This window comes from Rhamphochromis sp. 'chilingali' (assembly GCF_963969265.1).
Source record: "Rhamphochromis sp. 'chilingali' genome assembly, chromosome: 16".
NCBI classification, from domain to species: domain Eukaryota; kingdom Metazoa; phylum Chordata; class Actinopteri; order Cichliformes; family Cichlidae; genus Rhamphochromis; species Rhamphochromis sp. 'chilingali'.
In genome coordinates, this window is record NC_137943.1 from 21054941 (window position 1) to 21081561 (window position 26621).

The 26621-nt window shown below is 40.7% G+C and overlaps 1 protein-coding gene across 2 annotated transcripts in view; it reads right to left on the minus strand.

Moving 5' to 3' along the window:
- Positions 1 to 26284, minus strand: part of rock1 (Rho-associated, coiled-coil containing protein kinase 1) — a 31384-nt gene extending 5100 nt beyond the window's left edge. For both annotated transcript variants that reach the window (XM_080861441.1, XM_080861440.1), the window contains exons 1-27: positions 25440 to 26284; positions 15529 to 15610; positions 13902 to 14002; positions 13647 to 13784; positions 13320 to 13495; positions 12114 to 12198; positions 10879 to 11023; positions 10651 to 10789; positions 10338 to 10429; positions 7182 to 7341; positions 6876 to 6948; positions 6699 to 6787; positions 6213 to 6261; positions 5876 to 6011; positions 4614 to 4705; positions 4253 to 4499; positions 3913 to 4019; positions 3654 to 3804; positions 2957 to 3117; positions 2673 to 2857; positions 2010 to 2079; positions 1827 to 1930; positions 1487 to 1652; positions 1273 to 1366; positions 1103 to 1191; positions 807 to 998; positions 554 to 719 (exon numbers count right to left, since the gene is read on the minus strand). In XM_080861441.1, coding sequence (XP_080717567.1) covers positions 554 to 719; positions 807 to 998; positions 1103 to 1191; positions 1273 to 1366; positions 1487 to 1652; positions 1827 to 1930; positions 2010 to 2079; positions 2673 to 2857; positions 2957 to 3117; positions 3654 to 3804; positions 3913 to 4019; positions 4253 to 4499; positions 4614 to 4705; positions 5876 to 6011; positions 6213 to 6261; positions 6699 to 6787; positions 6876 to 6948; positions 7182 to 7341; positions 10338 to 10429; positions 10651 to 10789; positions 10879 to 11023; positions 12114 to 12198; positions 13320 to 13495; positions 13647 to 13784; positions 13902 to 14002; positions 15529 to 15610; positions 25440 to 25550 — 3400 coding nt within the window. In that variant the 5' untranslated portion in view covers positions 25551 to 26284. The remainder of the gene's footprint in view (positions 1 to 553; positions 720 to 806; positions 999 to 1102; positions 1192 to 1272; positions 1367 to 1486; positions 1653 to 1826; positions 1931 to 2009; positions 2080 to 2672; positions 2858 to 2956; positions 3118 to 3653; positions 3805 to 3912; positions 4020 to 4252; positions 4500 to 4613; positions 4706 to 5875; positions 6012 to 6212; positions 6262 to 6698; positions 6788 to 6875; positions 6949 to 7181; positions 7342 to 10337; positions 10430 to 10650; positions 10790 to 10878; positions 11024 to 12113; positions 12199 to 13319; positions 13496 to 13646; positions 13785 to 13901; positions 14003 to 15528; positions 15611 to 25439) is intronic.
- Between the last annotated feature and the right edge of the window lie 337 nt (positions 26285 to 26621).

Here is a 26621-nt window from a genome sequence, read left to right on the forward strand (position 1 = left end):
TGAGGGAAATAAAGAAGAGATTGATTTAACCACAGCTACCAACAAACATGAAAACAGCCAGCACAACATATATTCATACACATGTTAGATGTCATTTAAGAAGGTGATGCATTAGAAAGAGAATTAAGTGAGTCAGTACAGCTGCTTCCCTGCCTTCTAACACCTTACTGTACTAAACTTAAACTGCTTGGAAAAAAATCATTCACATGATGCTCTAAATACAGATTCAGATCTTTTGGCTCATGAACTAAAAACAACACATTTAAAAGAATAAAACCTGAAAGGGAGACTTATTTTAGACGAGACAAAAGTCAAATGTGTCAAATAAACCAAAACAAAAATCATATTCAGAAGGTTATACTTCAGGAATCGAGTCCTCGTGGTACCTACGCTAACTGACACAAACAAAGTAAGTCAAGTTTTCAACCAAGTAAAATCCCACACCGCATAACTTCGTCACCAGATCAAAGTTCACGAGTGTAAGTTTATTTGATTTTTAACTGTCACTGTGATCGATAAAGGCAACAGCAGCTGTGACGGGCTGGGAACATACCTGCGATATTACTGTCCGTCTCGTCTGTCTGCAGGCTGGTGACGCTGGAGTTATCCATGCGCTGCTGCAGGTCGTTCAGTTTCTCCCGGAGCTGCTCGATGTCGCTCTCCTTGCTGTCCAGCTGCATCTGCAACTCGTTGCGATACGTGCTTTCCTCTGCCAATTGCTGGTGGTAGGAAGGTCAAAGGTTAAAACCAAATAATAGTCCACAGATCATCATACTGGGCCGCAGCGCAACCAGACGTTCACGTACCGCCTGCATCTCGCTCAGCTCCTTCTGGTATTTGATGGCCATGTGGTTAAACTTTTCCTTCTCCTGATTAAGCTCCAGCTGAAGCTTGCGGTTTTCCTTCTCCTTTTTCCGCAGATCAGCTGTGCTACCCTTCTTCTTCTGGTCCAGCTTCATGTCTTTACGATTCATGATCTCTGCCAGTTTGTTCACCGCCTGACGGATGGAAAAGACCGAACAGTTGAACACATCGGCCGCATCTCTCCACTTGTTTACAGGAACAGTATGGAGTAACTTCTCGAAAAGTAAGAGGCTCTTACCTGAGTCTTCAGTGTGCGCTCTGTGTAGAGGATCTTCTCGTAGTTGGCCTTGATTGATTTTTCAATTTCTTCCTTCTGAGCGACATATTCTGAGAGAGACAAGGGGAATAAGCTTGTACATCGACATTAATTACAACGCGGAGATGTGCGCATCATGAAAAGCACAGTACCTTCATCCTGAATACGAAGCTTTTCACTTAACTCCGTCTTCTCTCTGCTGAGATTCTCCACATCTTTGGTCAGAGTTTTATAGGATTCCTCAAGCTGTGCAAAAATATGAAGATGTTTATTTTCTCTACTTTAAGTTAACAGAATTAGAAATTGAGCAATGAATATGAGTGTGGGAATAAAGAAAATGCTGTCAGTGTGTGTTTGAAGGCTCACCCGTGCAATAGTAGCCTCTTTCTCCCCAATCTCCTGCTTATGCCTTGTCACTGCTTTCTTGTTCTCTTGGCTGAGCTCGAAATACTGCTCCTCCTGAAGTGCCCGAGCAAGCTGTTCTGACTCGGCCTTGGTCACTGTCAGATCCAGCTGTGCAGACAAGGAATCCCTGTGTGCAGGATAAAGGAAGTTTGATTTTAAAAAAGAAAAAACCTCATCACTTGAATTTTCCCCCCATCAAACAGCAAAAGCTGAAAGAAATGAGGAATACTTACAAAAGGTTAAAGGTTATTTAGATATATAAGAAGGCTGCAATATGCATGAGGAGAACCGAGCCTCTTACCTTTCGTTGCACAAATCCTGCACCTTCTTATTAGCCTCCTGTATCTGCCGGTTCCTTTCCTCAATCTCCTCTTTTAGTTCTTTGACCTGAGTTTTGTAAAGCGTCTGAGGGAGAAAAAAACGAGATTAGCTGGAGCTTTTCACATTAAATGAGCACGACAGAGAAACTGTGACATATACTCACAGAAAAATACTGTTCAGCCTCAAGCTGGTCCTGAAGTTCCCTCATCTGTCCCTCGTTGCCTCTGTACTGTCTGTTAGCACGCCAAAACAAATATGTTAGGTGTTTGATTTTTTTTCTTTAGTAAATCCAACATGTATCATATTTTACACAGCAACCAAAACACTTCAGCCAGGAAAACAAAAAAGAGACCTGACATCTTAATTCAGCCTAGTCAGCCGACGCAGTAGAGCAAACTAGCCAGAGGATTAGCAATCAAGTAGATGGAGCTGGACTGAGAGTAAACGCTAATCCTGTGGTGTAAACACTGTAGCAGAACAGCTTTGAGAGTCACGCTCTAAGCTGGAATAACAGCACTTTTATGAAAATAGGAGGCAATTATAGGGCAATTTACACCCCGACTTCCAAGGAGCATTACTGGCCAGTGCAGCAGTAAGAGAAAATAAGCCCTCCTGGCTACAGCTACTGCCAGTTTGTTTCCAGGTTAAATTAACTGACACAATGGTGCAAATGCCCCATTTCATGTATATATAACTATTAATCATCAATTTTATCTCCATCATATTTGATAATGTTTAAGGCTCTATAACTAGTGAGCAGACAACATGGATAACATTTTAAGAGAAAAACAAACATTGAGTTTTCTAACTAAAAGGTGAAACTTACTTGGACAGCTGTGCCAGCTGAAACTCCAGTGAGCGTTTACTTTCCAGTGATGTGTTGATCTCTTGTTTGAGCTGTTTCTCTGAACACCTAAGACGGTCCATCTCCTGCATGCGGGTCTTCAGGTCGTTCTGAATCTGGATGCGTTTGCTTGACTCCTGCTCTACCTGAATCTGCAGATTCTTCACCTGGAGAAGAACGAGAGGGCGGGAAAGAATTCTAGGAATCACAGCGCTGAAAGAAATAAAATGACACACAAAACTCCATTGTGAGGATCGCTCAGTTACCTCATCCTCCAGCCGTTCCTTTTGCTTCATCAGCTGCTCCATTTTCTGCACAGACTGCTTAAGGTCAAACTCCAACATTGAGCACTGCTTCTCAACCTCCACCACCCGGCTCTCTGCCCTCATCCTTGCTCCCGTCTCCTCTGACATCTTCTGCTGGACAGCTGGAGAACATATTTGAAAAAGCAGTTAGTGTAATGGCTGTTTGGTTTTCGGGGATAACTACCATTTAACAACTCTTCAAGTTCACTTCAGATAATATATGCAGGAATGAGGGAACAGAAAGACGGCAACAGGTTTCAACTGGCGTCTGTTCAAAGCTCGAAAATTGCATAGAGACATTTGATACAGAAAAGCTCATTTTAATGTTTTCTTTTTTGTATGTATCACCAAGCTGAGCCGTCTGGGTGAATCTTTTGCTGTATCATTCTATTGCAAAAAAAAAAACCTGAATATGCAACAAGGCAATGTCCTAACACGCTCATTGCTTTGCACCATGAATTCCTCTCACCGAAAACAGAACCTGGAGGTGACTTCTTATAAGATAGTAGAAAATAACCATGAGGCAGAGAGAAAAGGTAATAATATTTGAGACAAATAGAACAGTCAAAGCAAAAAAAGAATCTTAATGATTTGAATTAGAGGGGGGGGGGAACACAAGAAGTGAAGCAGGGCATGAGCGCACGTAGGCCTGACATACCAGACATGGCAGCTGATTTGGCTTCTTCGATAGACTCGTATTTGTCAGTGAGCTGTGCCCGCGTCACCCTGTGCTCCGTCTGTTCTTGCTCCAGACGCTGCTGCAAGGTCTTCAGTTTGTAATTCAGGTCTATCTCCAAATTGTTCTTTTCCTGTGGCGAGGGAAAACAACAAAAGAACACAACAACAACAAAAAATCAAACAACTTGCACACGTCTACAAATTGGATGCACAAATACTACTCAGTGTGACATGCATACCTTCTCCAAATTATTGCTTCTTTCCTGGGCCTGTTTGCGTTCCGCCTCCATCTTGGACAGACTAAGCTTCAAGTTTTTGTTATCCTCTTGCAACCCCGACAATCTCGCTAAGAGTGAAAGATAAAGGCAGACAGTTAAGACATGAAGCTGGGTTTTTTCCTCTTTTTTTAAAGCCTTTTAAAGTAATTATTTCATACCAATTCAATTCTACTTTGGACTTTTAAATATGTATTTTAACTGTATGGTAACACTTGCTTTTTCAGTTATCAATAACTGAAACTGTAATCTGGTCGAGCTATCGCAGATTTCACTTGTTTTCGAAGTGATATATCAGTGTCACCTTGCAGCTCCCTGATCTCCTCTGAGTCCTGACTGTAGTTCCTCCGTTCAGAGTCCAGGGTGCTCTGTAGAAGCAGGAGCTCTTTCTCCAGCTGCGCCTTCTCTCCTTCTACTGCGCGGCTCCTCTCCTGCAGCTCACGGTTCAAATTCTCCAAATGTGCCATTGACTTGGTCATCTCTGTGTGGCTCTTCCTCAGTCTCCCCGCCGTGTCTGACTCTGCACGCAGCAAGTCGTTGGCCTCTTCCAGCTGTCAATCCAAAATAAAAATTAAAGAAAAAAATCCAACACAAAGGGAGGGAAAAAACATTTAATGTTTTGTCCTTCAGTTTCCAGAGTGTGCATGCATGTGTCTGCTGTATACCTGATTCTGAAGCTGGGTAATCTTGTCATTTGAGGCTTGCGAGTTCTGACTGATTTTCTTCATATCTTCCAACTGCTCCTTCAAATTTGACACTAAGGGGAAATAAAGGAAATAAAGAATAAGAAAAAAAACTCAACCTCATTTAAGCTCCTCTTTCCAATTACAGCAGAGTTAGATTTAGTTTCCCCAGTATAAATTATTTTATGTCAGCAGCCTAGAGCCAACACACATCATTAACTTTATTATATGAACATTAGATTTTACCACTACATAATAGCAGCTGCTTGTTTAGCTATGGGTGTGTTTATAAATGTATTGTGACATGGCTGAGGTGCCTTTTAGTAATTCATTATTCAGTAATTCATTTTTTTTCCAGAGTGATCAGACTAGGAGTGTCTGAGGCAGGTTTGTCTTTCTTCATTTTTAGACTTTATGTTTACAAAAACTATTAACTCTGGACAGCAAATTACTGCTAAAGGACTGAAAGAAAGTATTAGCACAAAGAACATTCGTGACTTTTTTTGTGTTTTTCTTCAAAAATAAATTAAATTAAATGTAAAAAAAGAGCTGATAAGAGTAATTTCAAGTCAGAAGCCCATGTGCAGAAAGTCAGCAGTTAGGAAGATGAAGACGGTACGAGGTTATCAGGTAATCCAATCAGCACATTAGGCTTCATCTGATAAAAAAAAAGTACATACTTCATCTTACTCAACGATTAAAATTCTCCCCAACTTTGCTAGTACTGGGTTGGACACCAATTTGCCTTTAGAACTTCTTTCATTCTTCATGGTGCTCGAAACATTCCTCCGACGTTTGGCTCCATATTGATACGAAAGCATCACACAGTTTCTGCAATTTTGTCGCCTGGACATCCAAATTAAGAATCCCTCATTCATCAGATTCCAAAGTTGCATTTATTGGTTTGAGTCCTCCTGACTGTGGAGGCCATTGGAGTACAGTGAACTTCCTGCCATTCTTTTGCGGACCATTCTCTGAAACATCCCAGCTCATCTGGCACCAACAAACAAGCCATCTTCAAACTCACTTATATCCCCTCTGTTTCCCATTCTGATGCCCAGTTTGAACTTTAGCAGGTCATCTTAACCATATCTACCGGCCTTCGTGCACCGACTTCCTGCTATGTGATTGATTAGATATTTGCATTAACAAGCAGTTGAACATGTGTACCTAATAAAGTGACCAGTGTGTGTATTTTGCAAGAAGTCTAACTCATAACCTCAGCAGCATTTCATTAAGTTCACCTTCGTTTTCCAAATTCCGTCTCTTCTCTGACTCCTGGTCGGCTTTTCTTTGGTACTCTGTGAATCTGTGCTGCTGCATAAGCTTGTCCTTCTCCAGCAGAGACAAGCTGGCATCGGCGCTCTTCCTCAGGTTTGCCTAAAGCGAGGAACAAAAGAGCAGCTTTGATGTGGATGGGGAACAAGCTCTAATCTAGCCACTGATCTGAAACAGTAATATATTTAACTTCATAGCTTGCTAGCGACACCACACTATATTAACAAAATCAAAGGAGTGTACTGCAAAGCTGATAACAGGAATTTATAATGCGAGGAAGAAATATTTTAAAAAGGCATTTACCTCTTCATCCAGCTCTTTCATAATCTTTTCAATCTTGTTGTTTGATGTCCTAGGGGCAACAAGAGAAAAAATAAATAAAAATAAATAAATAAACACTCTGAATGTCTCTCACAGAGATGAAACAATGAGGCTGAAGTTTGTAAAATCTTGTGAAAATTGTTTCATGGAAAACTCCAGTTTCCTCATAAAATCACAGAGGCACCAAGGGACAGAAGACACTTTGGGACCATGTCGTTATTAAGTGTCATTCAAGCATTAATCCTCCCACGAAACAAAACTTTTTTTAGAGTTTGCAACTCATCTATTCTGTTCTCATCAGGCTCAACGTTTTTGCAAGATGTCTTTAGTCAGACTAACAGGCAGACTCATTTTCCCATCATGGATTAAGAAATTTACATCTTCATTCTTTTCCTTCAAGCCGAGGCTTTGTCTTAATCTGTATTTTGGAAAGTGGCTATGAACGTAAGACAAAGGATTATTCCATACCTGCATTTCTGCTCCAACTCATCTTTCAACTGCATTTCACTGTGCAGCTGCTCCTCTAGCTGGTAGATTCGTTTTTGCAGGTTCTCCAACTGAACAGAAACATTCCATTTCAACTGATCAGATAAAGTCGCAGACATCCAACGTGTCAAAGACCTTGTCTTGAAGACTTGTACTCACATGACTCTTATCTTCTTTTGTGGAACTGCTACGCTTGTCACTGCTCTTCGTGTCAGCGGACCTTCGCAAAAGGCTGGGGAAAAAAGCGTTAACAGACAATGAACTTTTCATAAGTCTGTGACATTTACTCTGAAATTTGTTGTTGTTTGTTTGGCTCCATGGCTAAAGCATCCTTGATGCACAATTAAAAACCTGTATTGACATAATATATACAGGTATAAATATAAAAATTCAAGAAAGATGAAGGGAAAAAAGCAGAACACACACATAATTTAGTGGTACAAAGAACAAGTCTGGCAGACTTACTGTTGATTACTGTAATAGGTGAAGCCTACAAACGGGAGCTGGTTGCCCACAAAGGCCTTTGGTATGGGAAAGGTCTCCTCCTCTCCCCGATCCTCCTCAATGTCATCAAAGTTACTGGTGTCAGTGTCACTGCTAAGTTCGGGGACTACAGGGGCAGCCGCTGCACACAGCAAAGGAGACAACAAAGAGTGGGGGGGGGCTTTTATACATAAAAGCCTCCATGTGTTAGAGGGCATGACAAAAATTCAGAGCACATGTTTTGGAAAACACTCCTAAAAGTGTTGGCAGGTCTTTCACTACAGGGAATAACATAACACAAAGTCAGTCAATGTCCTGATACCATTCAAGTTTTGTTTAATATTAATTAATAAACACCAGGGATGTCATGAAAACTGATATTTCAGAACAAGTCAAAGCCAACACTGTGATTACTTAGTAATAACATAAAATAGTTTGCAAATGCAGCAACAGGTGTGGTGTGACTTGTGGGAAATTTTATATGGAGGAAATGATGAAGATCATCATAACAGATGAACTACACATTGAATTTAAGCTATGTTATAAGATGTACAGGGTGGGCCATTTATATGGATACACCGTAATAAAATGGGAATGGTTGCTGATATTAAAGTCCTGTTTGTGGCACATTAGTATATGTGAGGGGGCAAACTCCTCAAGATGGGTGGTGGCCATGGTGGCCATTTAGAAGTCGGCCATCTTGGATACAACTTTTGTTTTTTCAATAGGAAGAGGGCCATGTGACACATCAAACTTATTGGTAATGTCACAAGAAAAACAATGGTGTGCTTGGTTTCAACGTAACTTTACTCTTTCATGAGTTATTTACAAGTTTCTCTTTGTTCACAGCCATTGACATGTCAAAGAGGTTAACACGCTAGGAGCGGATTGAAATTGTGTTGATATCTGGTGAACGCAGTAATCGGGTTATTGCATCAGATTTCAATGCAAGACACCCTACGAGACCACCCATCTCCCATGCTACAGTTAGCAAACTGCTTGCTAGGTTTCGTGAAACTGGTTCAGTGTTGGATTTGCCAAAACGTGGACGCAAGAAAACTGTCACTAGTGGCTGTTCTAGCTTCATTCAGCAAGAGCCCACAGTGTAGCACTCGTCGTATGTCACTGGAGAGTGGCATTAGTCGAACATCCCTTCGGCGGATATTAGCTACTCACAAATGGCACCCTTACAAACTCCAGCTACTGCAGCATCTCAACGAGGATGACCCAGATCGGCGCACATAATTTGCAGAATGGGCGAAACAAAAATTGGAACAGGACCCTCAGTTCACGCAGAAGATTTTGTTCAGTGATGAAACATTTATGTGAATGGTGAAGTTAAATAAAACCACCGCTACTGGTCTGACACTAACCCACATTGGATGGATCCCTCCAAGACTGCTGGAACAACAAAAGTGATGGTTTGGTGTGGTATATGGGGTACAACGATAGTGGGTCCATTCTTCATCAATGGAAACCTCAAGGCCACTGGATATGTGAAATTGCTACATGATGATGTGTTTCCCTCTTTATGCACTGAAGCTGGCACGTTCCCTGAGTTTTTCCAGCAAGATGGTGCACCACCACATTATGGGTGCCAGGTCCGAGCATTCCTAGATAAACAGTTTCCTGGAAAGTGGATTGGTCGTCGTGGGCCAGTTGAATGGCCCCCAAGGTCTCCTGATTTGACCCCCTTAGACTTTTATCTTTGGGGTCATCTGAAGGCAATTGTCTATGGTGTGAAGATACGAGATGTGCAGCACCTGAAACTACACATACTGGATGCCTGTGCTGGCATTTTTCCTGCGGTGTTGCTATCAGTGTGTGAAGAGTGGGAGAAGAGGGTTGCATTGACAATCCAACACAATGGGCAGCACATTGAACACATTTTATAAGTGGTCAGAAACTTGTAAATAACTCATGAAAGAGTAAAGTTACGTTGAAACCAAGCACACCATTGTTTTTCTTGTGACATTACCAATAAGTTTGATGTGTCACATGGCCCTCTTCCTATTGAAAAAACAAAAGTTGTATCCAAGATGGCCGACTTCTAAATGGCCACCATGGTCACCACCCATCTTGAGGAGTTTGCCCCCTCACATATACTAATGTGCCACAAACAGGACTTTAACCCTCATGCCATCTTGGGCATCACCAACCATTCCCATTTTATTACGGTGTATCCATATAAATGGCCCACCCTGTATAAGCCAAAACATTTATAACCTGAAATGATAGTTTCAGGCTATAAACACATAATGTTCACAAAGACTTATCCTGTACAACTGATTAAAAAAGCTGATTAAGTCAATGTTAACACTATGATCAGTATTTAAAGAGCTTGCATTTAATGTTTTAACTGTTAGGAATCATGATATTTCAGTATTAATTTCTACTGACAACCATATTTCTGATATCCTATGGCTAGTACATACTGAAGCAAAGTAAGTCTATTTTTTAAGTGCAAAAGCTTAAAAACTAAAATGTTCATTTTTTTTTAAATAATACATGCAAACGAAGTCATTTATATAGTCAGTTAGCCCAAACCAAAAAAAATTTCTTGGCTTCTTCTTATCACTGTGGTATATTATAAATATTTAAATCTGCTGTAATTATGATATAATTATCTTTTTCCCCCTCCGGAATGACTTTTTTCTTTCTTTGGAGACCCTCTTAAAAACAAGGGAAAGCAGCCAGCTAGTAGAGCTGGTCAGCCCCTGATACACGAACGGGATGGGGGTGGCGGTGGCAACAAAGTGCTGACTTCAGCCTAGTAAAGTATTAAATATAAAGCCAGTAAAGAACCGACTATAGCTAGTGGATTTAGCACTACATTTCTAATCTCTCTTTGCTCCAGTGTCAATCCCAGCGCATTAACATTTGCTTTAAACTGCTTTCCCCATTGTTGGCCTCAAAAATGCTGCGCTGCAAGTTATTACTCTGAGCAGGAATCACGTTTAGTCTTAGAAAGGATACTGAATGAATGGCTCGTCTACAAGAATTTCCTGCAACTGTCTGCAGTAGGTCAAATGGAAAACATGATCGCAGGATCCATGATTGCAATAACAGTGAGCCGCAGCCAAATTAAAAGGGAGTTGTGAAAATAATCCTTAACATTAAGAGTGAAAACATTCGTACTCTCTCTGATGTTCTCCCACGTCCACTGGTCATTCTTGAAGAAGGGATGCCTCTTGATTTCATCTACACCATTACGGCCGAGTCGAACATCCCTGTGGGGGTCAGGAGGAGAAATTTAGTAATTTCAGCAATTCTGTATGGTAATGTCAGCAGAAGACAGCAAGTATCTGAATGCAAAGAGAGCCATTATCTCTGCTATTAAGATTTTTTGTTTTTCACAGAGGGTTCTCTACATCTGAAAACAATTTATGCAAAGAAAAGGATTTCTGACAAAAAGCTTCGTGATTCGCTGCTCGGTCTGTGGCCATCTAACCTGTCGGTCAGGAAAGCACAGATCAGATTCTTGGCGTCATTGGATATGTCGCTGTCATCAGGGAAGGTCAGCGCATTCTTGTGGTTCATAATTTTGCTATAGGTCCCCACTAGTGAGTCTGCATAGAAAGGAGTGTCGCCTATACACGGGACAAACGAGAGCAACAGGTAAGTAATATGTCTGGCTCTAAATATGTAAAATAAGTCATCTTTCAATGCAAATACTCACCAACTAACATTTCGTACAGAAACACTCCCACTGACCACCAGTCGCACTCTCTGCCATAATAGCCATCTCCTCCTTGGGATTTCAGTACCTCAGGTGAAATGTAGTCTGGAGTTCCCACTGCTGTGTCACATCGTACCATACCGTCCTGAAGGGCACGAGCATCATAAACATTAACAACTCCAACACTTTACTTCAAAAAAATTATCATTATTACAGGGATATGGTAAATAGACTCATTCTTATATAGCACCTTTTCACTTTGCCAGAGCACTCAAAGCACTTTACACAAGATGCCTCATTCACCCATTCATATAAGCACTTAAGCACTTTTTTCTATGCTTAAGTACTTTCTAGCTAATATTCACACAGACTCATACTCCGATAGATGCGTCAGAGAGCAATATGGGGTTAGCATCTTGCCTAAAGATATTTGGCATGCAGACTGGAGAGCCAGGAATCAAACCACCAACCTTCCAATCAATAAATGACCAGCTCTACTGAGCTACAGCCAACCTGCCATCCCAGTAATTACTATTATTAATGTTGTTGTTTATTTAATTCTATAAAAGTGGATGAAAACAACGACTAAGTGATTTATCAGATTTTAACCTAAATTACAATTTTGGCTTTCAACAATTAGATCAAAATAAAACTATGATAATAATACAAATACTCTTCTTGCAGTGTTATTTATATGCCAGCTATGTCCAGACACTTAAACTCAGCTATTAATCTTTAACTCCTCGAGATCTATCTTGAAGTAAAACTCTTAAAGTAGATTTATGAGATTTTTATAAAAATGTTGAGGTGTCGAGTATGAGCTGCAAATAATCTAAAGCATTATTCACATCTTTCTGGCAACAAAACCGCCTCCCAGCTTTCCGAGTTAGAATTTTCCCCTCTCTCTAAGTAAACAATTAATCAACAGGTGCTGAGCTGAGCTAAAGATCTGTCAATAAATTCAGAACTGGTCCCCAAAAAAAACCACCTCGACACCTCCACCTCATTTTTCCTTATACAAGGACACATTCTTAAAGTTCAGTAACTCCATACTCGTTGTTAAGATAATGTCTAATATTGCTCAATAATCAAGATTAAAATACAGACCAGAATAATCATGACTGGGATTCTCACTATAACTGAGCAGCATTAACTTGAGACACAGAAATTTTTAAAATAATCTTATCAACATCATCTGACAATATGGCTGTGTTGAAAGAAAGTGAATCTGATACCTTGTTCATTTTCATGCAGGTCCCAAAGTCTGCGAGCTTTAAGTGGCCTGCTTTGTCAAGCAACATGTTATCAGGCTTGACATCTCTGAGGAAACAAAAACATCGTTAGACATCAGTTCAAGCACGACGCCAATAAAAACATCCAAATCAAACACACGCATCACAAGGAAACTAAACTCATCCAAAACATTCAAAGGCTTCAGCAGCGTTCTCATGCTGAGCCGATGCATGGGCATTAGCGTTAAGGTTAGAGAAACAAAACAAAAAACAACACAGTCAGATCTGTCTGAACGCTGTAGCAGCGACAGATCAGATGGCATGAGGTATGTGGGCAGCTGTTAATGAGAATAGTGTTCATGTTTCTCTGCACATCGTGCAAATCTGAGCGCGTCAGGAAATCCTTTATACAAGCTGTTATAAGACCATTTAATGCACAATAACGTTAACTTTATTAGAAATTAACATTGTTTTGCTGTTTGGGATGTGTTGTGTAATGTTTGGGTTAAAGCTGCCGTGGAAATGTGATTTCCTGCAAAAGGATTAATAAAGGATATATCCATCTAAAAAATGCTTTACTCCAATTAGAAGAAAACTGATGGAAAAAAATTCCACCACTGTACCCAGTAATGTTATGAACTAAAAGTGCTTCAGGGCTGTTGTGTGGAGAAACAATTTGATGTTCAGATGCATGCCATACTTGTTGCTCTGCTATTGACTATATAAAGCTCCCTCTGGCCCACGCCATTTCACACATTGGCAAACATGTTTGTTGCACTGGATGCCATGAGAAAAAAAAACAAGCAAAAAAAAAAAAAACAGTGCATGTCTACCCAACTTATCTTTAGCAATCTTTTACATATTAGAAAGAAAAATGAAGCTGACAGTGTGGAAAAATGTTTTGGTTTTTTTTTTTTCCAAAGTTCTGAGAAGCAGTTGTGAAGTCTCTTAAAACCGATAGCACCTAGCAACGTTACTTCCTGCTTATTACAATGCTTCCTTAGATCACAGGTTGCCACCAAACCTCTTTGATCCCGCTACAAATCTCACACAATTACAACGGGAAAAAATGCCTTGTGGGGGAAAAAAAAAACAGAACTAGAAATGACGATGTAACGTTAATAAGTCTTTTTAAATAACGAAAATAGCTTCTTTTTCAACATATATGAACACCACAAACAGAGAAAAATACAAATGTTGTACTGTCACCTGTGAATGAAGCCCATAGAGTGGATTCCATCCAGGGCCAGGACTACCTCGGCTGTGTAAAAGCGAGCCCACTTCTCTGGGACGTCATAGTTGCTCATCAAGTTTACCAAATCACCACCAGGCATGTACTCCATCACCATGTAGAGGTAGCGGTCATCTTGGAATGCAAAAAAGAGCTGTAGAAGGACAGAATTCAAACAATTAGGAAAAGGATTCAAAAGTATCCCAACAATTTATGTCAGACACATGAATGAGGCTGGATTTATGTGGTCTGAACAATGTCTGACTAATAACTGCATGTTTAGACACTCCTCTGTCCCATCATACCTGAACGACCCATGAACTATTGGCAAAGGCCATGATGTCCCTCTCCTCCCAGAAGAAAGCAGAGTCTGACCTCTTGATCATCTCAAACTTACTCAGCAGCTTCATGGCATATACTTTGCTTGTCGCTTTATGTCTTACCTGAAAAACGATAATGAGGCAGCAATCAAGTCAGACTTATTCATCAATGTGCTACATTTATAGCTACTGTGCTATTCAAAGAAATAAAGAAATAAAAAGACAGAATGGCACTCTTACCAACTGCACCTCTCCAAATGCACCCCTCCCAATAACTTTAACCACCTCATAGTCCTCCGCTTTCATTCGCAGATCACGAATGTTACTAATCGTCTCTTTGTCTGGGGGGGAAGAAAAAAAACAAACATGCAAAGTTACCAGGAGAAATGCACAAAGCTCTTGTTATGGTGTTGACCTTTGAGAGAAGGTGTATCTCCATCACTGAGAGATCACAGCCTCCCTGTTTATGCAATCTCAGGGGTTACTTTCATAGGACATCCACATTGTTGGCAAGCAAAGCAGAACAAGTTGACAGCGTACTGCAACTGCACAGCTGAGTGACGCCGTTTAGGGAAAGTTTGTTGCTTACTGAGAGTTGGCCTTTCCCTGATGTAATAATTCTAGCTCCCCTTGGGGAGTCAGTATCCACTGTTCAGCCAAATTTGGTCAAAGCAGTACTAGTGGGATCATTTTCAATTCACATGACTCACAACTAGCACGGGAATGCATGGAAAAGCGGGGTGCGGGGGGGCATCCAAGTTCAAGTGATCTAAAAATAAAAAGAAAGTACTAAGCTATTAGAATAAGAACATTTGTGAGTCATTTCCACCACGCATGAGTTCCTGGGATCATGATCCCTACTTGAAAAATCCCAGGCAACCCTGAAGACATAAAAAAAACATGTTTAGAAATGCAACAAATAGGAACTCCAGTTACTGTTATAGATAATATACCATGTGAGTATATCTGCTCACGAGGCCGGGTGATGGATTAATGTCAGTAGGTCTTGGCATACATACAGTAGAGCAAACAGCTTATTTGATTGTGGTGCAAACCACAATGCATGGCTGGGGATTTAGAGCTAGAAGTGCTTCAGGCAAGTCATGCTACTGAAGATCACTGTCTTGGTATATAGCGCCATTATTCCATATCCATCAATGCCTTTCACGAAAATACAGAACCAAGAGTAATTGAGAAGATGCCTAATGGCAGTTTTTGCCTAGGGGTTTACAGTAGGTCACTTGATATTCAAATATGACCTGTTATATTCTAGTTGTCCTCAAAACTTTTAAAAAAAAACCTGTTAAGAATGCACAAAAAGTTACAACATGCACCATGACATTAATATCCTGCACAATCTTAGCAGTATCTCATGCATTTCTGATGCATTAAGATGGACACTTGAGATCCCATAAAAACCACCACATGATCAATACAGTATGAGTACAGATTTGAGCGCAAATTCTGGGGTACACGCTATAACTCACCATTGTCCCATATATTAAGTGCTGGAAATTGAGCAGTTTGACCAGATACATTAAGGAAAGCGAGAAACCTTTGATTTATAGATTTTTTTTCATCATATTTATAGCAGCTTCCCCATTCTGGGGACACAGTGAAAAAGAGAAGCCAGCCTTGACAGACATCAGGCGGGTCACCAACCATTTATGAAAGCCCCTTTGTTGGGGACACTAAACAGCAGACACCTATTGTGTCCAAGCCCACATACACGCCGTGACCCAAAAAACTGCTCCTCCCCCCTCCCTGAGTCTAGGCTTATACCCAGACATAACTGTGAACACAAATAGTTAATGAGAAAGACACAGGGAGCTCTCATAAGGGGGAAAGCTTGATGCAGTGTACTTACATCTATTCAAAAAGTTGTCAATACTCTTGTTTTTCCTCAGGGCAGGGAAGTCAAGGTCATATACCAGTGCATCCAAGCCATCCTGGAAGAAAAGCAGAAGGGTGACCATGCATGAAAGCAAAATTAAAAGACTGCTACAACGTCACAGATCGGTCATCTCACACGGCATGAGAAAAGCGAACTGTGAAACCGCTCTGTGCAAAAATGTCTGCATAACACTGGCAGTTGGCTTCCAGTCTGGATCATGTTACTGTTGGGGAGCACTTCAGCATTTTGTTGAAAAACAAAACAAATTTAAAAAAAAAAAAGTTTTAAAAAGCATGGCTTGCATATTGCATGACACTTATGACGGGGATGCACCAGGTTATCGGCCAGTAACTGCACATGTTATGACATCAACCAATGGCCGAGAGCTTTTCTGTTCCAGCCTCAAATGTGAAGACACAGGGAGCTCTCTACCAAATTGCAACTTTAAACATCAGAATTGGAATCAGACGAGAATTTTGCATCCATAATGTTTAGCACCAACATAGTGCATTCAAAAACATTATCTTTGGTCAATACAATTTTTGCCATCTATAAATGAATGCAATGACTTTTTTTTAGCTTTTGTCTTTTCAAGCAAAAAGTATATTATTCCAAACTGACATCACAAGTTTGTATAAGCAGCATGTCAAAAGAACCTAAGAAATATATGGTAAGTAATGACGACTGCACACTTCCCTATCATAGGCATTACAGCGATGTTCCTGGCCCTCCACGGAGTCATAACTTGATTACCATCATCTCTGCTAGGGTACGACTTGGATCAATGATTGAAAGCAAATAAAATAAACAGACATAAAGTATTTGTTGCCATTTTGTTTACAGTACAATTTTTGTGATTTCAAGAACTATAAACATGGAGAGAAACAGTCTTGCCTTCGGCTAGGCTACAGCACAAGTGCCACTGGCAGGGTTTAATCTAATCCAGAATGGCTGAAAAAACACGGGCACACAAACCCTCGAATGTACGTCAACTGTTAGAATAGAATAGAATAGAATTCAACTTTATTGTCATTGCACATGCACAGGTACAGGGCAACGAAATGCCCTGTAACTGTTATGAAGTCCCTCGCGCAGGTGTGAGCCAGATGTTTTCAAGGGGTGAGCTAACCTACATATGCTTTCCTTTAAAAAGGTCAGAGGTACATGTTCCACTATAAAGCTGGTAAGAGCTACAATTAAAATATGCAATAAAATGTATTTATTGGCCAAATCATCTCTGAACTTTCCATCATAGCATGAAATCTTGTCATTCCAGCAGTGTCTTTGTGTTTCTCTGAGCAAAGCAATGATGACACATGGTGAATCAGCAGCTTGGGAATCCTCTTAAGTCACTCTGCTGTTTCTGCTCAACAGTGGAGGACAGACATAAAACAAGCAAGTGCCCTGCAGGATGGGCGGTACAAGGAAAACGCAGGTGGGAGGGGAAAAGGAAAAAGTAAAAGGTGTAGAATTGTTGTTAGGAAGAAGAAAAACAACTTCAAAATTTACCAGGACAGAACACTGGAAAATTAATACTTTGGAAGCTCTTCTGCTCAGTTTAGAAACCTTCAGAAGTCAACATTCAGGAGAGAGTATTTACAGAAGAGGCTGGGAGGGGGAAAAGAAAGACGCCCTTTGAGCCATATAGTATCCAGCCAGCTTACACTGGGAAAAAAAATGCTGAAGAACTGAGTCCTTCAGGACCTTAATCACAAGGCTTTGCGCTCAGCAATGCACGTTTGCATAACTTCCTGCCGCAGAAAACTCTGGACAGCCACAGTAACATTCCTCAACAGGACTGTACACGTCAGAGAGTTATTTTAGTTATGTGGCCAAGCAAGTTCTCAACAAAAAAGTGAAGGAGAGGAAAGAGAAAAAATAATAATAATCTATCCCAAGTGCAGAGTCACATAGAGAGTCTCATTTTCAATCATCAGCACAACTGTAAAAGACTATGACGGAAAGGCAGAGGGAGTGGAGAGAGCTGGTGCATGTTGTGCTAGCTAGCCCAATAGGAGAACAAATAAAGGAAGCAACAAAGAAAAGCCAGCCATCCTAAGGAAACACCAGAGCAATAACAGAGCCAGGTAGGGCAAATACAAATACAATATAGGATAAAATCATGAAACAAGAATGTGAAAGCTAACCGATTAACAAACAAAATAATGTCAGTTTGATAAAGTACTGGCTGTGAGCATCGGTGTCTGAATTTCGGCATTTGCATGTTTGCTGTGGTGTCACCTATCCTCATAGAGAGAAACTGAGGGCAAGCTGATATAGACATACCAGGAGGAACCATATAGATGGCATTTTAATCAACTGGCAAACTATTAATAAATAAGGTAGCTTAGCAACATTAAATACCCCTAATGGATGTTTATGCATTGATATACAACAGAACCTAGAATTAATGGCCTTCCACTCATGAGCGATAGAGGAAGTAGGATGACCAACCAGTTAAGTGTAGTCAAAATAAAATTGTAAAGCAACAAAACAGTGTACGAGTGATTTCCTGTATGCATGATTTTGCACATACCATGAAGGGAAAAAAATGGAACTACTTTAACAACCTATCAACAACAAACGGCAGTTTTAGGGCTACAGCTACCGATTATTTTCGTAATCGATTATAGGACGACTGCCGTCTACTCTCAGCAATTTAAACATCATATTAGACATAGTTCAAATTTCATCTGCATACACTTTAATTTTAATTTCTACAGCTTTACTGCAGATATTTTACTGTGTAAAACAAATGTGGTGGAAATGGGGGTTTGCTACAAAATTCACTTTTCTTCACATTAGAGCTTGCTGAAGAGGTGGTTTGATTCTCGCCATGTGACTCCTGCCAACTTTTTCCCCGTAAAGGTTATTTTGGCAATTGCTGCAGTTTCAGACACTTTTGTTTCACTCCATTCGAGTTTACCGTCTCAGTAGCGGCTATGCGCTTTGTGTATGTAGACAAAATTCGGCTACATGTTTAACTACTTACATGGTGACAGCTGAGGGCTACAAAGTTAAACTGCGCATCGAAGCAAAAACATTTACACTGAGGAATTTTTTGTTATAAATCGATTTATTTGATGAATCGCTGCAGCCCTAGTCTGTTTGCTGAGCTAAAAGGCTTCTTGGCCAGCTGTCAAAGTGGAGAAGTTGAGAGCTGTCTTTTAATAGGAGCAAAGTTGTTAAGAGTCCTTTGCTTCAGTTTTATTCTGATAGTGGCGTGGACAGTGGCACTTGTTTTGCTCTGAAGATCCACTATAAGCTAGAGGGCTACCTTAACGTCATACACAACCACACTACCACCGGATTTAATCCAATATGGCAGGGTTGAAATGGAATACGCAACTCGCTGACAGAAGAACTTGGGGAAATATAAATATTTGCAGAATAGAAACTTAAACAGATTTTTTTTATTCACTTATTCAGCTTTTCAGCAACACCACACAAACACACACGTTAACATAACCATTTATACCACAGATAGAAAATAAATCTGTGGGAAACTGATTATCACCGCAAAATTCAGCATTGGGTGGGAAGCAGCGTAGAGAGGTTAGACTGTGCCGACTACAGCAGAGCAGAGCATCCAGATCACCTGCACATACATGTAAGACGGCCAAGCAGGAGTCATTTTTGTCACAATTTTGTCACAACCTTTAATAACATGCATCAAGAGGACCACCAGTGATTTTTATATTCAGCCAATACCAATAGCCAGTTGCAGCTTCCTGCACATTGGAGAGGCATCCAGACTTGTGTAGCTTAACAGTGCATGTCATGATTATAACGAATTTCAAAGAAAACTGTCAGAATCTGAGAAGTGCTTTACATTATCGGGGCTTGTTGCCAGCTCTCTGAACTAATGTGGATTGTAATGCTTCCAAAGTATTATCACCGTTCCACCTACACAGCTGTGCTGCCGAGGAGAGAAAAAAAAAAACACTGCAAGATGACTGCAACGCCTGGCATGAATGGAGAGTTTGGAAAATACCGCTGGAAGATATCCCTTGAACATGTCAGCACATCATGGATCAACCCATTTATGCGAGTCTGTTTTCTTTCAGATGAAAATCATCAACTCAAACAACAGACACACAAAGACCACCTAGTGGATTTCAACCAGCTCCTATTGCCTGTTTGGTGTCTGCATATTAAATTCCTATTTGCAATACAGTTTTCATTGCAAACTCTGCTCCAGGCTACAGTACCAAATATGAGGCTGTTAGTACAGGAATACTTGAAATACTTTTTCATCATGAGTAATTTAGAATACTTTGCAGTAATGAGCACTTTCCAGGCAAACTGAATGAAAAAAGGTGCACACACACTATAAATTAACACCAAGGATCCAAGTTGATATCATAGCCTTCAGCCAAAAGGCAAAAATGTGACACTATTAATTAAAATGATACAATTACTGAGATTATATGCTGCTATGAACTTAACAAGATGTGCCTGCAATCTATGTTATAAGGAAAATCACAAAAACGATTAACTCAACTCGAAAGGGGCTGGGCAGTAGCCGTGCACAGGATGTTTTATTATGTGGCAGTCTTGGGAAAAATTGCAAGGAAAACAAACCAGAGCTTGAAGTTTCTGCTGATGCTGCTTCAGCCAGTGGGTGACACATCCCTGGGATTACTAACTAATCATATGAAAAACCGCCTCATCGCCCTATTCATGAAATGCGATAGTTATGTTTAAAATAAATAATTAAAAAAAAATGTATGGTTATACGGAACACACCAATGCATTGGCTGACATTACATATGATAATTATTTCCTTTATATCTTAATCCTTAAGGGATAAAAATACACACACACACACAAGCACAAGCTCTTTTCCAGACATTAAAGTCTGAGTTAAAATTTCCATGAGAGACTCGGCCACATCATCCCCTCTCAGCATGCCAGCACAAGGCATGTGGACTGGCCTAAGTTGAGCCCTTCTTCTCACGTCCTTTTCTGCCACCTCTTCAAGACAATATGCTTTCCACATGTGAGCAGCTGAGCAGACAGCCTATTCCACAGCGGGGTGTGCCCGTGTAAACGTGAATGTGATCATACAAACCAGTGAAGCCATTCAAAGCATGAAATAACACATCACTTCCTCTCAGGTAAAGACATTCCAAGAGAGTTAACGCTGATCCCTCTAGTACACTTAGAAACCACCACTGAGACTTTAGCTGGAGTTTTTCTAGCCAAGCACTTTGTCTGGACTACTTCTTACACACTCTGGCTGCAGATAATATCTACTGACAGGAAATCCCATGTGCCTTGAAAGACTGCATATCTAACAACTCTGCTGGATAAATGGCTGTGACAGTAAGCCCAGGAGTGGCAAAACAGGGGTATTTGAGTTTCTTATGAGGTCCCAGTGAGCGAGAATTACTGTCACAAAAGCTTTCATGTGAAAGTAGAATGGAGTAATTCCAACAGTGGCCATCGCTCACTGGTTTCCAATGACTGAGCGGTGGATTCTCAAGCAAAACTGTGCTCCTCTGCCTGCACGGCACACGCCAGCAAATGACCAGTTCATTAAAGGAGGGAATATAGACCATTATGTACGCAGGAGCGCCCAACGGGCATTTTAGCCCTTAGTAAACAAGACAGATTCTGAATGGGCTCATTTCAAAAAAAAGAAGGAAAAAAAAGAAAGAGGAGTTCCATTTTTAAAAGATTGGACCATTTTAGTATGCATTCCTGCACATAATCAGTCAGTTGAGGGAAAGCACTGCTACAAATAGCTCAGTCAATTGTTGTTCCCATAACTGAATAGCTGAGGAGAGCAGTTTACAACTGACAGCCCTGAACCTTCTGACAATAGGGGTAGATGAAATGCTGACCGTAACCTTCACCACAAATGTTTTCCAAATCAAGACGATACAGTTCATTATCAAAAAAGCTCCAGACGGGTGTTGCTTTGTTTTAAATTCAAAACAAATCAACAGAGCCCACACATTTCGTGTGCATCTTCCAAAGTATTACATACCTTACTTACCCATATGGAAAAGATATAGTAAAAACTTACATGATTTACTCATGAAAGTGGCCAATTTCTCATTACTTTCATATATTGTTTTACTAAGTATCCAAAACATACAAGTTTCATTATATAATTTTTCAAGGGATCTTATATCTGTTTTCACTCTTGTATGCTTTTCATACAAGTTTCACACAAGACAGATACAAACTTTATAAGATTTATATATATCTTTTCCATATGGGTAAATACCTTTGTTACTTCCGGGGAGCAATGGACAAATCAAACTTAAATGAGTGCTGTAGGTGATTGCCCCCATAAAAATACGGCCACTGCAGTACTTTTTGTCAGAGTTACATTAGCCCTGCAGGGGATGCAGCTGTGAGAAAGAGCAGATGCAAAAACAACCGGTGGTGCATTCAAGGTTCCTGCATTCACCAGTGTCGCCCTTATGGTGAAAAGACTGATTTTGTTCATAGTATATATTTGTCACAATTAACAAATGTTCAACAGATAAATGGCACATGTGATGCTGTGGTTTAGAATGAAAGGTCATTACGCAGTGCAGTTTGTTTTGGTTGACTAACAGAAGTAGCTTAGAGGACTGGTATATCCTGATAACAATGGCCTGGAAAATCTTGCCTTGTCATATACCCCTTACACAGGCCTATATGCTAACTGAGAACACCACAAAAGGGTGAGTATTATGTCCTCCTGTCAAAAAATCTCTGGTAAATCTAGAACGACAGTGAATTTTGCTACATTATCAGTGCAAGACAACACCTTAAGAGGCAGGGCAGGTCCATTAAAGGCAAAGGTCGTGAAGGCAGGACAAGGATTCACTGGCTGTTTTTCAAAAGTTGGGCCTTGGCAACTCAACCATGCAAGGAAATCAGAACGCAGGCCGCAAACATGTTTATGCTAGACGCTCAGAACAACTGTTTTTCAAGGTAAGCTTCTATGAGGCCTTGTTTTATTGTATGATAGTTTCCCTTAATTGGGCTATATCCAGCATTAGACCTTAGTCCGAATTGGACTTAAACAATAAATACAAGTTTTCACACCAGCTGTTTTTATAGCAAAGTTTCTTTATCATTTCATTATAAGGCATAAGAATCACTCACTCAGTTCTGATGTTTTAAGACTAAATCTAAACTAAGTAGAAAAAACTGGCTGATGTTGACCTCCAAATGTGATTTCAACAAAATAAATCTCTGTCTCATACTCATCTAAATGTATAGGAATCTCACCACAAAGCTAATTTATCTATTGCCATCTCCTACACGAACTGAAATATATGCAGCATTTCTGATTTTAGCTCACACTCTAAATCAAAGTCAGAGCATCCACCCTGACGTGCAGTACTCGCACAGTCGCCATCGTATGAATCTGGTTTATTGGCCTTGCCGTTTCCTGTAATTACTCTTATTACAGATTTAAAGCCCAAATAACAGATGAAAGAGGGATCAAACTCAGAGGCGCTGACGTAGTCCAAGTGTCAAAGGAAGAACAAAGATGATGGCAGGAAGCCTTTATGTAGTGCACCTCAATTATCGCTCACAGCGAGTCCTAACACATCGATTCATTTATTATAATGCACTAGATGATAAACAGACTCCACTTTAATACTCTAGCGCCAAGTGCAAGGGTACCTGGGACATTTTTCAGTACTTTGACAAATACACAACCAATTTTCATTTTTCTAAAGACTTCGATCATTGCTGGTTGACAGAAGAATAAAATATATTAACAATGCTTAGACCTTTAATGGCAACTGAGCTTTCACATCACAATGTCAGGAATTCTGTCCGTTCAGATTGGCTCTGTAGAAGCCAATGTAGAGCACAATGATTGGGGAGGGGGCTGCCCATCTAGATAAGGCTCTCTTCACTCTGAGCAGGATTTATTTAGCGGGTGAAGATAAGGGCAGCAGGACTGGAGAACAGTGAATGGTTATGCAAGCCCAGAGCTGAGCACTAAGGTACAGGCCAAATGTCACCATCACACATATCACAGGCCAAGCTCCTATAAGGGAAAAGTGTAATCCCAACGGTCCTATACTTCAGAGTGCTATGCCAGGTACAGAAACACAGCCAGTAAAAGGCTTGCATTGTGCATTCTGATGGAGCCTATTACTCATAGCCAAGCATGTTGGCTGCTTCATGCGTTAAATGTCCTGATTCACAGCCCTCAGAAACATGAGTCTTCAGTCCACATAATTTTGGTTTATGGGTAGAGAGCAGAGCCCACACCCAGCTACCTCAGAGCTGCCTGCTTGGGCTCAACTCTCCAGACATGCAGAATGGCTCTGGGACACACAGGGAACTCCAGGCCAGTCAAAGACAAGAGGTTATTTGATTAGCATGGAATTTTATTAAGCTGTGGGTGGAGTTGCATGGTGGCAGAGAGCGCCTCAGCAAAAGGCCTCCATTCATTGATCAGGGGCGATTGCAGAGAGGGGAAGAAAAAAAAAAAAAAAAAGAGAAAAAAAAACGAACAACACCCTTGTGTGTGAGGCTGCCAGTGGGAACAGTCCCCACAGCTTTTTGCCATTAGAAATGCAGAGCATGTGCACCTCTAGGTGAGTTTAAGAGCCCCTTTTCTGCAACACGATGGGAGGTCAGTGCTAAGCAATTTTTCTTAACTAAAGACCACTATCTGTAGCACCCTGAACACAAACACTCTGGGATGTGTGGGTGGGGTTTTGGGACAAGCCCCTTTTCCTATAGGGCTTTCCTTACTTCATTTGTTTAGGAAATTAGTCCACTCCTATATCATAAAGTCAAGAGGAATCAATCAAAGAGCCACGTAGCCTCAAGAACTATTAGGATATACATAATAATATGGGAACTGTTTATTTCTTGCCACTTCAGTGGTGTGCCCAAGGCGAAAAAGTAGGTCAGACACGAAAACCCAAAACATAGGTTTTAAGTCAGTAACTGGAAATTCAAGGCAAGTCCATCCGTCCCCCCAGCCGATTACCTACACTCATTTTGATTCTACCACAACAAACATCTGAGCACAACCGCTCCCTTTAGTCACAAAGACGCAAATCCGTGCGAAAACACGCAGCACGGCTGTCACTGAACCTGAAACGCTCCTCATATCAACACACCCTCGACGTAACAACATCCCCTCCACGATGAGTCAGTTTCTGGGACTGCTGCACGTAATAAAAACCAATAAAGGTGTTGCTCCAGGCTGAAGCACGTGGCAACAGCCGCCTTTCTTTTAAGATAGGAGTCATTTCGTGAGTTGTCATCCACAGGCAGGAAGCAGCCAGGAAAAACTCTAGCCAACAGGTGTACTGATGCAGCTGAAGCTCTGCAGGTTAGAACAGGCTTGAAGAGGGCCTATCACTTTATATGAAGCTGAAACAAACAACACATCTAACTGGTCACCTTTTAAATGCTCTAAGCTGCACACTGGTGACCAAAAATATATATATCACAATCGGTTTGCAGCGCAAGGCAGGAAACTCACTAGTTGATGGGTTTTAACTTGCCTAAAACAAAAATATTGTAACGAAGTGTGTGTCTCTGTGCCATCTGTCCAGCTTATTAGTCATTACGTTACAATTATTCGTTATTTTTATTTTAAACTAGCAGAATACCGCAGTTAAAGATTGTTATTTCCACCCTATTATAGTGTGCGTTTTTGCCTTCGATTTTGTAAAGTATCTGGAGGTGTTAAAATTAATACCCCTAGTTTTTACATGCCAGTGCACAGGTGTTCCAGCTAACTAAATGTCTGTATATTCTGTGTCAGCAATTCTTCAGTGACAAGATGAAGTGTGCTGGTCTCGGAAAGAATTTCTGTTCCAAGGACTACACTGACCCCGAAATTGGCTGAATCGCTACGTTAGCCACTTTAGCCCGCTACTATGCTACAAACTTACCAGCAGACAATCCGTGTTTATTTCTGACTTTGGGTCTTTCAACATGGCATCGATCTTTTCAAATCGAGCCTCCATCGTATCCCCAGCAGACATTTTTGCTGCAAAACTCATTCCCGACGTTGAGTTATGAACAAAAACAGCCCAATGGCGAGTGGCTAGCTAGCTTTAGCAGCTAGCGATAGCTAGCTAGCTAGCCAAATGTCCCTTTCTTCTTCTGAACTTTCCGCCGCACTTCAAAGAAAACACATCGTTCTCCTGGAGCTTCCACACGCTTTAAGGTTGCATTGAACATGCAAAAGCCACATTTTCGGATTTGAAGTATGTGTCCCCGGTACGAGTGGCAAACAACTTTAGTGGCAAAGATAAATGCGGCGACAGATTAGTCAGCCTCCGTGGGATGCCGCTGAGGATAAGGGCTTAAAATGTTGGTGCATCCAAACAAAAGGCAGTTAAAACGTGAATGCACCGTCTGTCTGAAAAAAAGCACGATTTGTTGGAAAGCTAGTCCTGTGCCGTTCCCATATCTATGCCAGGCCCCTGCAGAAAATGACAAACCAATCTGACAGCTCAAAAGTAGAAGTGGTGGGAAAAAAAACTTCTGCTTCTTCCAAATTTCGATGAGTGTAAAGACGGAGTCGTTACAACGTTTAAAGGCACTCCATCCGTAGCGTTGCGTGCGCTGTCACTGAGCCTCGATTGCCTCCCCGTCCGAACTGCTTTATCCCTCAGATGGAATACAGACAGATTGGGTTTGATGTGTGTTACTTTTCAGAAAACAATCGCAGACGATGCCCGATTTTCTCCAACAGTCTCGCCAATATGTCCGCCTTCCTGTTCAAACACCCCTGAGAAGATACTTCAAATGTCAGGTACTGGGCATGCGCAAGTCTACATCACAAACTGGAAGGCAACACGTTGCTGCTCCCAAACGTTAAAAAGTTGCCTAAACGTTATGATCTCACTGAAAATCTACCATCCGAGGAAGAATAAACTTAAATTAAGTTTAAAAATATTTATCTTTAATGTTGATATATAGAGATTCTATTTGGTTCTTTTTTCTTTTTTTTAAAGACTTTTAGAAATACTGTTGGTTAGACTGTTAATAAAAAATAATGTTCACGACACAAACAGCAAAACCATTCATCCGAATATCCATAGGAAGTACTATAAACACTGTATCTA